We start from the raw sequence: 16520 nt of genomic DNA, 5'->3' as shown, positions 1-16520 counted from the left end.
AGTATTTTTTTTAAGACTGTGGTAAGGCATTGAGAGAAAATTGTAGCCCTGGTATGCTTTAGTTCTGAAAAAGCAAAAAGATCTTTGTCCTCTCTTAAATCTAGGAGTAATCAGCAAATACCTGAAAGATCATGCAGGAGATTGATGTTGTCTGATATGTAGAGAAATTACCTTGGATGACAGATATTATAGAGGCTCAGGACTCACTGTGTGCAAAATTACTGCCTGCAAATTATATCTGTGCTGCCTACTGATAGAATTCTGGTAATGAAAGAATGATGAGAAAGCTGAAAGAGGAAGAAGGAACAGTAGGGAACTGTTAGGTTTTTCTGACAGAATTTTCTTTTCTTGTTTAAATCTGTTATCTTCTTCCTATCTCAACTCTATATAAGCAAAAATAGATAAACTTTTATATATATATATATAAAAAACCCAAAAACTTAACCTGCACACTTTTAGCATGATAAAAAGGAAGCTGTTTTCCTATTTAACTAATACTAATACACCTGTAACTAATACTACATCAACTTAAGTAACTGGGAGGGCGTGATGTCCTGTGTGGACAAAGAAAGAGCAGAAAGTTTGAGTGAAATGCTGATCAGCCGAAGTTACAGACCTTGTATATGGTTTATATATTTCTTTTTGTTTCTGAATGTTTTAGCAAATCTAAAATTTAAGTATTGCTATAATATGTTGCTATAGAAAAATACAGATGACCTAACTGTATAGTGGCTTTAGAGGACTTCAGCACACCAGTGACAGATTCTATAGCATGTTTAGTCCTGTAGACTTCAGGTGCACAAGTTCATTTTTTTTTTAACAAACATTATAAGAGTTCATTGCCAAGTGTCAAAACATTGATCTCATTCTAAAAGCATCTGAAGGTTAGTGTCTTAGTCAGAAAACAAATCCTAAATACTCCAGTTATCTGGCAAAATCTTGATTTATCCCTATAGTTTAATGAAGGGAGCTATGCTTTTTCCACAAGGTAGACACGTTATTATTCAACAAAGCTGTAATTTGAGTTAGAACATGGAAAGGCAAGACTAACTAGCTTTATCAGAAGCAATAAAAAGTGTAGTTAAGCTTAATTTATGCTGTTCCATACATAATGGTGTGCCAGACCCACAAACATGCCCTGCATCATGCTCTGGTTTGTGTTTGTGACACTGCTGAGCAATCACCAGGAATATGCAGGCCACCTCTTCAAACAAATTGAGGATATTTAGGTGGGGCTTTGGAAGATTTTTGTGCTAAGAGTATGGGAGAGTGGCAGCTCGGGGCCGAACAGCTCGACTTTTACAGATTTTTTTTTTTTAATTTTTTTTTACTGTCTTCTACTGCTTGCTTTAGTCATACAGGTTTTCCTTATTTTCATGTTTTGAAGTCCTAACCTGTAGTATGTTGAAAGTCTCAGTTGGTAGGCTGAATATGAGCCTTCAGTGTGCCCAGGCAGCCAAGAGGGCCAATGGCATCCTGGCCTGCATCAGGAACAGTGTGGCCAGCAGGAGCAGGGAGGTCATTCTGCCCCTGTACACTGCACTGGTTAGGCCGCACCTCGAGTACTGTGTCCAGTTCTGGGCCCCTCAGTTTAGGAAGGATGTTGACTTGCTGGAGTCCAGAGAAGGGCAATGAAGTTGGTGAGGGGGTTGGAACACAAGCCCTGTGAGGAGAGGCTGAGGGAGCTGGGATTGCTCAGCCTGGAGAAAAGGAGACTCAGGGGTGACCTTATTGCTCTCTACAAATACCTGAAGGGAGGTTGTAGACAGGCGGATGTTGGTCTCTTCTCCCAGGCAGCCAGAACCAGAACAAGAGGACACAGTCTCAGGCTGTGCCAGGGGAGGTTTAGGTTGGATGTTAGGAAGAAGTTCTATACAGAGAGAGTGATTGCCCATTGGAATGGGCTGCCTGGGGAGGTGGTGGAGTTGCCATCATTGGTGGTTTTCAGGAGGAGACTTGATGGGGTGCTTGGTGCCATGGGTTAGTTGTTTAGGTGGGTTGGATTGGTTGATGAGTTGGACGTGATGATCTTGAAGGTCTCTTCCAACCTGGTCTATTCTATTCTATTCTAACTGAACATTGTAGAATCACAGAATGGTTTTGATTGTAAGGGACCTTAAAGATAATCTAGGTCCAACCCCTGCCTTCCATGGTCAGAGTTACTTTCCACTAGACCAGGTCAAGGCCCCATCCAACCTGGCCTGGAACACAACTTCCCTGGGCAACCTGTTCTAGTGTCTTACCACCCTCACTGTAAAGAATTTCTTCCTAACATCCAGTCTAAATCTATGATCTTCCAGCTTAAATCCATTTCCCCTTGTCACATCACTACAAGCCCTTGTAGAAAGGTCCTCCTTAGCTTTCTCATAGGCCCCCTTCATGACACAGTAAACCCTGTGGCAGAGAGGACTGTCCTTACAGCACCTCCAAGCCTAGCCTCTGTCACCCTGGAGAGTGCTGGTCAAATGTGTATTCATTAAATACCTACAGTTTGGATTGAGCTCTTTTTCATCTGTTGATTAATGCAGTCAGAACCTGTATTTTTTCCCTTCAGTTTCAGTCTTCATCCAAATAACTGCCAAACTTTTAAGAGTTTTGTTTTGATGGGCTCTTTAAATTTGCAGAGAAAGAAGAGCTGATTGCGTTATGGTAATACACTTCACATTACATTTGGTTTTGCTTAATTGAGACATAAGTGTAAAATATATCTAAGAGTGAAGACAAGAACTAATGTTTAAGTATGATTGAAGAAATAATTGTAGATATTCAGAAGAGAAGTAAGAATTGGTTCAAAGATTCTCTTAAGCAAAGGGGCTGTGAAAGTCACCTTTGCATAACTTGTGTGTGCAGGGAATTGGGATCAGGAAAGCAGCTACCAAACCTCCCATAGCTTGGTGATTTAGCATCCTCAGTGCTATGAATACAGTGACATTTGTATGGGGCACTAGTGTGTGTGCATTGAGACTCCTGGCCTGCCTTGCTTCCCTTTTACTCTATCTTTTCTCTGTCTTTGCTCTATTCTGTATCTTGTCACTTCTTCCAACACCCAATATTAAGAGGACACCACATCTTCTGGTGCCTTAACTCCCAGCTGAGTAATTCTACTGCTGAAAGCTTTTGTTGTCAAGCAGCAGAGATATGTCTGAGAATTGACATTTACCTGCTTATAATGAGGTCAGATTTAAACCCTTTGACTATTACTAACCCAAAATTATACTCTTTTGTCTTTTGCTTTTATTTTGGACAGAAAAATGTATTGAAAGCTTATCTCTTAAAGGGTAATGGGGACAGGGATAAAGGATGTATTTCTTCACATCCTGGAAATTGAAGAAAACAAGAATGTCCAAACCCCTAAAAAGCTAAATCCAACTTGAATTCCTGATACATGATCTCTTTGGGATTTGATGGCAATATTCCCTAAAGAATACAGCAATATGTTTTTCAGTAAAATGTATCTAAATTTAAACTGACAGCCATGTTAAGGATAGCAAAATAATTTTAGATTTCTGTACAATACTGTATGTCCTGGTAATGATCATGGGGAAAATAAGTTGTAAATTCTAAAATGCAGTAGTTTGGGTTTTTTTAACCTTAACATAATTTTATGTGCTAAGAAGTTAACTTTGAACCCTGTCAGTTGCACGTATTTAGTGTTGCTAAAAAGTGTTTAGCTATAAAGCTCTAAAGAGTGAGAGCTTCACCACACGTTCCTGGTCCTAGTTAATGTTAGTTTGAGATTAATTGCATTGAATCACTGTTGAGTTTGAGGTTGTGGCCTACAATGAATTAGAATAATCAGAGTATCAAAAGATTGGGTTTTGAACTCATATACACTCTGCAGTGTACAGTATAATGAAATGAAGTTATGCATGTGTTAATGGCAGTTAGTTTAAAGCGATAGAGTATGAGGGATGGGGAGATGGCAGGACAGGGCTAAATCTTTGTAAGAGATGTCTGTCTTTATCTGACACCATAGCTGAGTGCTGATTTTTCCCTTAGAAGGCCGGTGTTTTTCTTGCATTAATGCGCTCAACTGCTCTGTGCAGCAGCACGTATAGAATTCCTTAGGAAAAAAATTATGCAGAGTGATGTGTGTACTACCCATGAGGCACAGCTGACATAACTTGGGTGCAATTATATTATGTACCGATCAGATTAATGACTTTTACTCTGTCTTTCAGGGAGCAACCCATCTTCAGCACCCGAGCTCACGTCTTCCAGATTGACCCAAACACTAAGAAGAACTGGGTTCCCACCAGCAAGCATGCTGTTACTGTGTCCTACTTCTATGACAGCACAAGAAATGTCTATAGGATAATAAGTTTGGATGGCTCAAAGGTAAATTGTATTTCAGCAAACTTGCTTGCTTATGAATTTTTGTATTTATATTCTAGTCTGTCTTTCATGTATCTTCTCAGATGCTTTTGTCATTGTCTGATTAATGGATTACTGACATGTTAGAATGGCAGCATTGCTTTATTGCATGTTTTAAGTGTTTATCTGAAAATGTTATTTTCCATGCATTCAAATTTATTTTGATAGTGTCCAAGATGGCATCCCAGTCTCTCAATTGAAAAGACATGGATTTGATGAGTAGGCAACTGGGTGGATAAGTAATTGGCCTCATAATTGCACTCTAAGAGTGATGGCTAGTGGCTTTATGTCTGAGGGATGAGTGGTGTTCTTCAGGGATTGGTACTGGACTTGTGCTGCTTGACATCTTTGTCAGTGCTGTGGTTGTAAGTCTGAATGCTGCTGAGCAACATGTAGTTGTTCACACAACTGCCCTCCTACCAGCTGTATCCCTCTGCCCAGTAGGATGGGAAGGGGAAATTTGGAGCAAAATGTAAAATACTGCAGGTTGATGCAAGAGTTTAACAGAAAGAATACAAAGAATGAATGAACAACTCAAATAGAAGCAATAGTAAATAAACTCATATGTCAGTAATACAGAATGCAACAGCCTTACCTGCTACAAACCATTATGTGCTCCTTATCCTATACCATCTATGTCACACCCAGCAGAATTATTTAACAACTAATATTATACAATTTAACTCTGGCAACACACCAAAATCTTTGCCCTGTGGTCAGTTTGTGATCACTTATGAGTTTTCCAACTGCTTAGGGCTCTCTGTTTGAGCCTGTGGTGTTATTAGTGCAACCCACTTATTCCATGTGGCATCAGTTGTGTGGTGCCAGAAAGAACTGTGCTTTAGTACCAGCCAATTCTGAGGCAGCTCAAATTCCTTAACATGCTGCCAATATCTCTTTCTCAGATGGAGTATAGTTCTGGAGCTCTGTCCTGTTCCAGTGCTGCCTGGATCAGTTCATGGCAAATAGTAGGGCAATCGATTTTCACCTCTGGGGTAGTCAATATCAGACGTACTGAACACCCCTCCAAGAGAAAGCAAACTGTGGCCGCCTGCATTCTGGTGCTATAGGAATAGAGAAGAATGCATTAGCAATATCAGTTGGCATACCACTTGGCTGCCTTTGAATCCACTTGGTGTTGAGGCTCCAGTGTGTCAGGCACAGCAGTACTCATTGCTAGTATAACTTAATTCTGGACACTTCATAGTGTCCAGTTCTGGGCCCCTCAGTTTAGGAAGGAGGTTGACTTGCTGGAACGTGTCCAGGGAAGGGCAACAAAGTTGGTGGGGGGTTTGGAACACAAGCCCTATGAGGAGAGGCTGAGGGAGCTGGGGTTGCTTAGCCTGGAGAAGAGGAGACTCAGGGGTGACCTTATTGTTCTCTACAACTACCTGAAGGAAGGTTGTAGACAGGCGGATCTTAGTCTCTTCTCCCAGGCAGCCAGCACCAGAACAAGAGGACACAGTCTCAGGCTGTGCCAGGGGAGGTTTAGGCTGGATGTCAGGAGGTTCTATACAGAGAGAGTGATTGGCCATTGGAATGGGCTGCCTGGGGAGGTAGTGGAGTTGCCATCCTTGAAGGTGTTCAGGAGGAGACTTGATGGGGTGCTTGGTGCCATGGGTTAGTTGTTTAGGTGGTGTTGGATTGATTGATGGGTTGGATGCGATGATCTTGAAGGTCTCTTCCAACCTGGTTTATTCTATTCATTCAGGCCACAGCAGTCTACTCTTACTTTCCAATTTCCATTAGACTTTTGCACTGGCCCTATGAAGCTGTTGAAGGGTGAGTGGGTTTTGCTGATCACCCTTTGGCTGTCCAACCAACTAATCAGTTCTGGAATGGGAATCAGGAAGTCTCTGTTGGTATGATGTTGCTGCTGGTGCACTGTTGTGGCAGCAATTGACACCTGCTGTTTTTAACTCCTATCAACCCCACTGCAGAGGGGTCCTGTGAGAGATTGGACAAGGTAGATAATTGTTCATTTCCTTCTGTCCCTCAGGCAGCTACACCAAAGGTCCACCTGTACCCTTTTGGGTCCTTGAAATAGTCCTTTCTAAAGTATCATAGTATCAGTCAGGGTTGGAAGGGAACACAAGGATCATCTAGTTCTAACCCACCTGCCCTGGGCAGGGACAGCCTACACTAGATCAGGCTAGCCAGAGCCTCATCCAGCCTGGTCTTAAACACCTCCAGGGACGGGGCCTCAATCACATTCCTGGAGAACCCATTCCAGGGCTTCACCACTCTCATGGGGAAGAACTTCCTCCTCACGTCCAGCCTGAATCTCCCCACCTCCAGCTTCATTCCATTCCCCCTAGTCCTATCACTATCTGAGATCCTGAGAAGTCCCTCCCCAGCCTTCTTGTAGGCCCCCTTCAGATACAATTAGGTCACCTGGGAGCCTTCTCTTCTCCAGACTGAACAGCCCCAACTCTTTCAGTCTGTCCTCATAGGAGAGGTGCTCCAGCCCTCTGATCATCCTTGTGGCCCTTCTCTGGACATGCTCCAGCACGTCCATACCCCTCTTGTAATAGGGGCTCGAGAACTGGACACAGTACTCCAGGTGGGGTCTCACCAGAGCTGAGTAGAGGGAGAGAATCACCTCCCTTGACCTGCTGGCCACACTTCTCTTGATGCAGCCCAGGATCTGATTGGCTTTCCGAGCTGCAAGTGCACACTGAGAGCTCATGTTGAGCTTCTCGTCCACCAGCACCCCCAAGTCTCTCTGCTCAGGGCTGCTTTCCAGCCAGTCACTGCCCAGCCAGGATTTGTGCCTGGGATTGCCTTGACCCAGATGCAGGACCCTGCACTTGGTCGTGTTGAACTTCATGTAATCTGTGCCAAGTGTGCACAGGTGCCTCTGGGCCACTCACAGTGGAGTGTTTAGGCCACTCATTCCTGTTTAAACTGACTTGAGTTTCCAGTACATTTAGCTGTTGGGATCCTCCTGTTGCCCCAGAAATACAGATGGGTTTGAGCCTTCTATAGTTTGATGGCAGTAGGCTACACTATGCACTACCATCTACTAGAACCTTATACTCCCGTGGGTCTGATGTGCCAGGACATAACAATCCAGTAAATCAGTTGTCCCTTTCATCCACCTGCCTGGAGGCAGGGCCCCTCTAATCCCAAGTACAATCACACACTTTTTGAAAAAGGTAACTGCTTGTCATTCAGGTCATTACAAATCACCTCTAGTACAGCTAATTCCCTCTTCTACTGAATACCTCTCTCTGTGGTGGTCCACTTCTCTGGGTGACATGTAACATCTTCCTTGAAGGGGTACCTTTCCTTTGTGCCTGACGGAAGCTGCCTGAGAAGGTCAGCTGTCTGAGAGGTGAGGGTTTCTGTCTGTTTTCCAACCACCTTGTCGATGCCCCCCTTTCCTAGGCAGGGATCCCAGCAGCATGGCTTCCCTGCACTCTAATTCCATTAATGGCCCCATTATCCCTGCATTGGAGCAGCCAGGTGATAATGCTCTTGCCTGGATAGCAGCTGAAATCCATTTGCATGGTTCTCTGGTGCAGCTATAGCACCTGCTGCTGGGGTTTTAGTAGACAATGCCTGCTGCTCTGTCTTTGGGCCCAGAGGGCTCCTCTTTCCCATTGAGGGCACTGAATAGTGTTGAAAAAGGCTCAGTAGGCATGTCACAATAATTTTATCCCTCTGGAGTTGCAGGGCTGACAACATTTTCCCAGATATTTTGCTAAGAAATTTGTGTAGCCCTGAACAAGACAGAGACAGAGTAGCAAGAGCACACTGGCTTGGACGTCCTAATGATAATCAAAATTCTGAAAAGAAGAGAAAATCTCCTCCCCTGTCTCACCCATAAATGGGCTGAGGTTACTGAAGAATGCCACATCCAAAAACCAGCTTAACTCCATGCCCAGTGCTATAATAGTAGGTTGATAGTACCCAATACAGCAATATGACAGACCTGATCCATTTCACCAAGGTGATAAACATGACCACATTGACTACATAGAGTATGTAAGGATTCTTATAATACCACCATGCAAACAGATAGATCCACATTGTAAACACAGATTTAATTAATATTAAGAATATCTATAACAACATTATTTTAACAGGTTTTGGTCAGATGTTATGTTATTTTAACTCTTCATGCCCCACACTGGGCTCCAGAAATGACTGTTGTAGTTTTAAGCCCAGCTTCTACACAGCCCTATGTGGCCACTCACATAACAGCACTCAGGAGGGTGGGAAGGAGAAATTCAGAGCAAAATGTAAAACCCCACAAGTTGAGAGGAGAGTTTACAAAATCGCTACAAAGAACAAATGAACAACTGTAATAATAATAGTATTAATAAAGAAAGTCATATATAAGAACAAGTAATATCAAAAGCAGCAACCTCACCTGCTATGTGCCAAAAGCATGTGCCAGACAACCAACTAGACTCCCCACACCATCCTCCCTTCTTAGTACAGGGAACATGATATTTACGGTATGGAATACCCCACTGGCTAGTTCATCTGGCTGCCCTGGGTGTGGACCCTCCCCACTTATTGTGAAGAAAATGAACCCTCTCCTCTCCAAACCAAGGACAGTTGGTGACATGGGCAGTGGAATTGAGTGCATCCTCAGCAGGCTTGTTAACAGCACCAAGCTGTGTGTTGCAGTCAATGTGTTGGAGGGAAGGGATGCCATCCACAGGGACCTTGACGGGTTTGAGAGTGGGGCCAATGCCAACCTTGTGAGGTTCAACAAAGCCAAGTGCAAGGTCCTGCACCTGAGTCAGGGCAGTCTCAAGCAGGAGTACAGGCTGTGTGGAAAATGGATAGAAAGCAGTCCCAAGGAGAAAGGCATGAGACTGTTGCTTGATGAGAAGCTCAACATGAGCCAGCAATGTGTGCTTACAGCCCAGAAAGCCAGCTGTATCCTGGGCTGCATCAGAAGCATGACCAGGAGGTTGGGGGAAGTGAGTCTCCCCTCTACTCATGAGATCCCTGCTGTAGTACTTTTCTAGCTCCAGAGCTCACCAGATAAAGGGGACAAGCAACTATTAGAGCAGCTTTAGAGGAGGGTCATGAAGATGATCAGAAGACCGGTGCACCTCTCCTGTGAAGACAGTCTGAGAAGTTGGATTTGTTCTGCTTGGAGAAGAGAAGGCTCTGGGGTGACCTTATAGTAGCCTTCCAGTGTTTGAAAAGGGCCTCCAGTATAGCTGCAGAGGGATGTTTTTGCAAAGGCATGTAGTAACAGGACAAGGGATAATGGATTTAATGTGTAAGAATTTAGAGGAAATTTTTCACTGTGAGGGTGGTGAGGCACTGGATCAGGTTTCCCAAGGAAGTTGTGGAAGCCTCAACCCTTGAAATGTTCAAAGCCAGATTAGATGGGGCCTCAAGCAACCTAGTCTAGTAGGAGGTGTCCCTGCTCATGGCAGGGGAGTTGGAACGAGGTGAACTTTAAGGTCTCTTCCAACCTAAACTATTCCATGATTCTATGAAATCTATTGCTTGAATTTAATTGATGACAGGATGAGAGGGCATGGCCTGAAGCTGTGCCAGGGGAGGTTTAGGTTGCATGTTAGGAAGCAATTCCTCATGGAAAGGGTAATTAGACACTGGAATGGACTGTGCAGGAAGGGGTTGGAGTCACTGTCCATGGAGGTGTGTAAGGAAAGATTGAATGTGGCACTTGGTGGCATGGTCTAGTCTACATGGTGGTGGTGGATCATGGGCTGGACTTGATGACCTCAGAGGTCTATTCCAGCCTCAGTAATTCTGTGATTCTGTGATGACCTGTTACTTAGTGTCTGGGTTTTGCATAAGTCAGCCTGTTAGTAGTTTCAAGTCAGCCCCAGGGCATCTGACCCAAGTTGGCTCACAGATGTATTCCATGCAATGAACATGACACTCATAATAAAGGGAAGAGTTTGCTGAGGAAGTTAAGGGAGGAGACTGGGGACCCCTTAAGGATTGCTTTCCTGTTTCTTATGACCACCATACATTCACTGCTGAGTATTGCTTTATTTACTTTACATTTGTGTTGGTATTAATTTAGCTATTTCATTAAATCCATTTTCATTTTAACCTGTAGGTCTCTTATTTTTGTGATCCATCTTCTTTGCTGGGGAGGAGGCATCAGGTGATAGAGGAGCTGCTTTAGTGTAGTCATGAATATGGACTAAGTGTGGACACCTGATTAATACTCTGAGCAGGCTAAAAAGACGTTCCCTCTGAGATGCACTAAAAAGTACAAGTAGGGTTACAATAACCCGGTTTCATCTCTGCATTCAATGATCTATCAATATCATTGGCTTCAGCATTCTAACATTCTGTGATTCTGTGTGATTATGAGAGACATCTGTTCAGTGCTCATAATCACTTAGTAAATCTTTTGTTACATAATCTTCCAATTTGGCTGTAGAGATACAACAATTCCTTCCTAATAAAGCTCTTCATGGTAATCTTTTATCAAAACTCAGTTGATTTGGGTTTGGGGCTTTTTGGGTGAGGTTGTCTTCTGTTTTTTGGTGGTGTTTTTTTTTTAATTATAAAGGATAACTTGCTAAGCTGCTGTTGGAGGAAACCATGCCAAATAAATTAGTTTGGTGTGGGGAAAGCACTTGAGTGTTCCTTACATTCTTCACCAAGTAGGTATAAACCCAGTAACTTTACAAACAGCTTATCAGAAAACTGCAATAAGGACATTACAGATACATAGGACATAATCAAAACTTGTAATCCTTTCAAAAGAATTCCATTTGCAGCTGATGCTGCAGATGCATCAGTACATAATGGTTGGAAGTGAAGTACTTTGTTAGAGCTTAGCAGTATTCAGAGATTTTTGTCTTGTTATTGAAGGCTGAAAAATATTACCCTGCATTTAAAAAAAACATCTGCAGTATTGCTATTTTAAATAAGGAAGGAAAATTTATATCATAAAAAAGTATACAGAAATAGATCTTGTAGTCAAAGATCTCTATATGAGATTGCTTGAAGTGATTGAGGCTCTTGTATCAAAGCATACCATGATTTTCTGTGCTTAAGTCTTGCTTTGTTTCTTCCCTTCCCGGCCTTCTTTCAAATGATTCTCTTAGTTCTGTCAAAAAATTAATATACATTTTCTGTGACTGCGTATAAATAAAGACTTGAGTATTGGAACAATATGCTGTATGAAATTACAACTACCAATTGACCTGCACAGTTTACAAAACACTTACTCTGTTATACACTGGGGTTCCTCTGCCTTTGTCCAAAACTGAAGTGCCTGCTGAGTTAAATTGTTAGGCAGTTGTGGAGTCTCCCTGTCCAGAGATAGTTAACCCCCTGCCCGAATGCATTCCTGTGTGATCTGCTGTAGGTGATCCTGCTTTGGCAGGGGGTTTAGATTAGATGATTTTTTGAGGTCACTTCCAACCCCTAACATTCTGTGGTCTAGTTATTTATTTATTTTATTTATTTTTTTTTCCTACTGCACCATTTGTTTTACATTTACATACTATTGGCAAAATATATGGATAATCTATAATTTTTACTTACTTTCTGTGATTGATGCAATCCTGATAATGTTTTCATCCAAGTGTTATGTGTCTAAGGTTACAGTCATGATTGAGAAAGACCCATTGTTCTAGTCATGACAACACTGCTCTGAAACATAGACAGGTGAATAGCAGGGTGACCCATGAAAGGTTTTCAGTATAATTCCTAGAAATTGTTTTTATTTTTAATTAAAGCTCCATGTTTTTTAACATGTATGCACATACACCATACAATACATACAACGGTTTAAATACAAATGCAAAGCATCTCTTCCTAAAATACTTTGTTCAAGAAATAATCCATGGCCTTCAAGCTTGACTCTAGAAAATGTTTCAGGACCATAAAGTGTTCAGTGTACAGACCATATTTTGTATTCATGTACAGTAACTGGATCCCTCTTGCCCATGGCAGAGAGATCCCGATGCAAATAATCTGACAGAACTTGAGGTTACTTTCTGTGACCTCTTCAGTGAATATATTTTATGTTACTTTTTTTCCTACCACTCTAGGAACCAAGAGAGAGAGCCTGAAAAATAATTTTTTTTATGGAATGTGACATTACAACATTAAACAATTGTTAGTAAATTTTTCAATTCCTATAAATTAGATCATCATTTCATAAATAAATTTCTTATGGAATATGACATGACAGCATTAAGCAGTTGTTGCTAAGGCTTTCAGTTCCTATAAATTACATAGTAATTTCATAGCTTCTTGGAAAAACATAGCTTGATACTTCCACTAGCTTGATACTTCCACTAGCTTGATACTTCCACTAGCTTGATACTTCCTGTGTGATGGAAGGAAGGCTCCATTATTTTTCCAGTGACACTTCAGACAGGCACTAGGATTACTCCCAGAATCCTGCTGTCTTTTCCTTTCAGTCTCTGGCAGTCAGTGAGAAAAGAACAGAGATCAAATAATGTAGTTCTTGTAGTACCAGTTAACTTCTCTTGCTATTTTTTTTCACAGATGCAAGATAGGAAAACAGCCCTTATAATTTGTACTCATCTAAAACAAGTAAGAGTCTGGAAAAGAGTGGTTTTTCAGTCTGCAGGTTCCATGAGCCTGTATTCTCTCTGAGTCAAGTCTCCCGTTTGTGTTGTAGGTAATACTTACCTTTCAATGACTGAAAGTTAAACTAGTCACACATTAAGGTGATAACCTGTTTAATGCTATATACATGCTTTAGATAAGACCTGTGAGCACTGGTGTTCAGTAGTCCTCCTCTGAAGACGTCAAAAAATACTGGGTGTCTTAGTTCTTATTGCCATCAATTTTAGCACAAGGTAAAATTGTTTGACCACTATTGTACATCTTGCAGCTGTTGAGTTTGCAGACAGTAAAATGAACAGCTAAGACACATGCGCCATTTTTTTGTAGCTACACAAATATGAAAGGAAATCATGAAAGCTATTTTATTATTACTAAAAATCAGAAGATAACAAAATCACTTTTCTTCAGAAGCTATATGTCTGCCTGTCAGATTGACTGTGTTCTGTTTTTAAGGTATTCTTGTACATTTATAATAACATTTTTAAAAGTTGATGAAGTATTTGACATTTGTTATACTGGTAACTCTACATTGAGATCTGATGTAGAGATGAGCAGCTAAAGCAATAACCTATTTGAGTAGACAAGGCAGGCTTAATTACAAATTCTGATTTAAAAGTTACATTTTTGTTAAGCTGAAGCTGTGAAGAATTCATATCTAGTATTTTCCAGAGGTAACTAATAGTTTAACCGTCTGTAGTATGTCCTAGCATTATATTTTATAAAAGCAGTTTTAATTTAGCACCTGAGACATCTAGCACACAAATTAATATAATTCAGAGAGGATTGAATTCCCAGTTTTGTGTCATCAGCAAACTGGCTGACAGCACTCTCTTCCCTCATCCAGGTTGTTGATGAATATAGTGATTAGCACTGATCTCAGGACTGACCCTTGAGGTACACTAGCCTCTGCCCTACTGATCACAACTCCCTGACATCTTTCCTTCAACCAAGTCACAATCCACCTCACCATCTGATCATCCAGACCACATTTCCTCTGTTTATCTGTGAGGATGCTGTGGGAGATGGTGTTGAATGCTTTCCTGAGATCAAGACAAACCATATCCACTGCACTACCATCAGCTATTCACATGGTTATGTCCTTATAAAAGGCTATCAGAAGCCTTCTTGGTTTTAGTTGGTTTGTTTTCTTTCCCTGATGGAAATAAGGAGAATAATCACAACTCTTTCTCAATACGATTTCTAGGTTTTCTTCCTATCTTTATCTTTGCAAGGATGCAATTTGACAGTCACTGTAACACAGCCTAAATGCAGGCTACTTTCAAAACTGATAATCTATTCCAGTTCAGGCAGCCTGTTTGGGGCTCTCTCTTGGGTGGCCAGCCACATGGTCAGCTGAATCAGTGAGCATTCTTAGCTAAAAACTGATTGATTTCTCCACAGTTTTGTGCTGAGTTTAGTTGCAGTCAGATCTGCCTCTGTCACTGCAGTAAATGCCAGTCCTGCAGGCTTTAAATCTGCCTCTTTCCTGGAAGTCACTAGTCTCAGAGTTGTTTTCTGCTTTGAGGAAGTTACATCTATGATAATGGAAATAGGGCCTAAGCAAGCTGGAAAACATAGCAAAAACTTGAGTTGGGAGGAAGGCCTTTTCCTAAACTATCCCCAGGATATTTGATTTCAAACTTCTTACTATTCACAGCTTCCACATCAGTAGAGAGTGATGACTAAGTGAACTTAAACAGCTCTGTTCTGGGCTTCCACCAAGTTTTTTCAAAAGTAGGTGTCCAAGTACTGACAGTGCACCACAAGACAAGAAACATTTAAGAAAATAAGGACTCCAGAACACTTCATTTCTAAGAAGTCATTTCCTTGAGTCTCATTCTGTTTTGTAGTGTGCAGCATAGACAACTGCTCTCTAGGAGATTGCTTGGAAGCAATAGTGTAAGTGCAAGCCTGCTGGCTGTATTTCTGCTCAAAACATTATACTTAATGAATGGAGAATGATGTTTGAATTACGAGGGGCTTTACTGACTAGTTTCTCCTGTATGAAAATCTTAAGGAGACACTGTGTACAATTAATGCTGGAGATCATTCTCCGGGTTTTGATCAAATGGCATATCCTGTCCTTGACTTGATGAGGCTTGCTGGTTCAAATATAAACTTTAAGGCATTTCACCATTTCAGGAGTTGTTCACAATGGTAGTTAAAATTCACATTTTTACACAGAGATTATCAGAGCGAAATGCCTGTTTAATATCTTTAGGTCCTCCTATAACTCAGTGCAAATATAGTGGAACTGCCAAAGCCAGTGCAGATATTGCCAGTTTTGTTAAATTCATCAGTGCTGTAGTATCTTGCTTGTCTTTCTACATGTTGCAATACAGTTTGTTCTTCTGAACTTTCTTGCAGTGCTCTTCACCATCTCATTTGGGAATCACTCTGTGCACATGGGAGCTTTGTGGGCTTAGCTGGCCCCTCAGCTATAAAATTTTCAGACTTGCCCTGTAGAAGTCAGATAAAATTGTGTATCATTGTGCTCCACTGCTACCTAAGTCTCAACAAAAGGAAAGGTGCTAGGTGTACTCCATAACTATTCATTTTAATAGCCACACAGAAGGCAATCTCACACAAATTATATTGCATGATTTTGATTTGCAGAAGATCTTGGGCTTGGGAGAGTGGTGCTTGATCTCTCTGGTGCTTAAGTTTCTCAGTGTCACTGATATGAGAAAATACTGTTATTCTGTATACATCAGCACATTTCCTACAGTTCAAAGAATAAAAGGAAGATTCTGCTGTTCATGAGAGAGGAGATGGTTTGTACTCTGGATTTTGTTGCTGCTCTCAGATTCTTCAGTAATCACTGGTTTTAATCTGCTAGGCATAAGGTGTGGATTATGGTTTAATGGAAGCAGGAAACAAGCACACTGCAGCTCAAAAGATTCTCAGCTAAGTACTGCCAGAAAATTGCAGTAGGACACATACAGATAAACACCTTTGGAGCACAGTAACTGGCATGTCCAAAAGGTTCTTGCTGAACTGTATTGCTCACAGTGTGTGCCATTTTTTGGGACCTTCCCTTTCATGTGGTTGTTACAAAGCCTCAAGAATTCATGTAAAGGGTTGTGAATTATTTAACGAGTGTGGCTGACATCTTTTAGTAGCACTAGGCATGGGAAAGTGTGCGTGCATTTCACTTCAAACACGCTTCTTTGGATTTATGACTATTCTTTTTTTGTTCATGTTGGCTGGTTGTAAATTGTACTAAGCATCAGTTTTTTACCTAAGTAGAAGTGTTTGGTGTCACTCTAAGGCTTTATTCTGACATACTCTGTCAGCTGGACAGTTCCACATTGCAGATAAAAATCTGATAGACAAACTTAATGTGATGGACTGCTGATGAAATCCACAGTAAAGCTGTTGCTTTTAATGGAACCAGCATATTACCTAATAGTTACATGTTTTGTTTGACAGAAGTTGTGTGCTTGAGGATATGCTTTTTTTCCATCCTGTATTTAAAAAGAACTAGAGAAGAAAAAGGATTCTAAGCGTAGCTCTTCCTTGTGTGTGTATGAAGGAAAAACTTGCTTCTTGGTTTATTGCATGTTCTCCAGTGAGAATCA

At 41.3% G+C, this 16520-nt stretch overlaps 1 protein-coding gene across 2 annotated transcripts in view; it reads left to right on the top strand.

Annotated features, from left to right (window-relative positions):
- The window catches only part of HOMER1 (homer scaffold protein 1), a 97467-nt gene that overhangs the window by 20199 nt on the left and 60748 nt on the right, over positions 1 to 16520 (top strand). Inside the window, exon 2 of one of the 2 annotated variants that reach the window (XM_054178006.1) lies at positions 4182 to 4338. In XM_054178006.1, the coding sequence (XP_054033981.1) occupies positions 4182 to 4338 (157 nt within the window). Of the gene's footprint in view, positions 1 to 4158; positions 4339 to 16520 lie in introns of those variants that run through there. The other variant, XM_009910793.2, reaches the window with a different exon arrangement.

This window comes from Dryobates pubescens, chromosome Z, assembly GCF_014839835.1.
Source record: "Dryobates pubescens isolate bDryPub1 chromosome Z, bDryPub1.pri, whole genome shotgun sequence".
Lineage (NCBI taxonomy): Eukaryota > Metazoa > Chordata > Aves > Piciformes > Picidae > Dryobates > Dryobates pubescens.
Note: the sequence above shows the minus strand (reverse complement) of the source record. Positions and strands in the feature narration are given on the sequence as shown.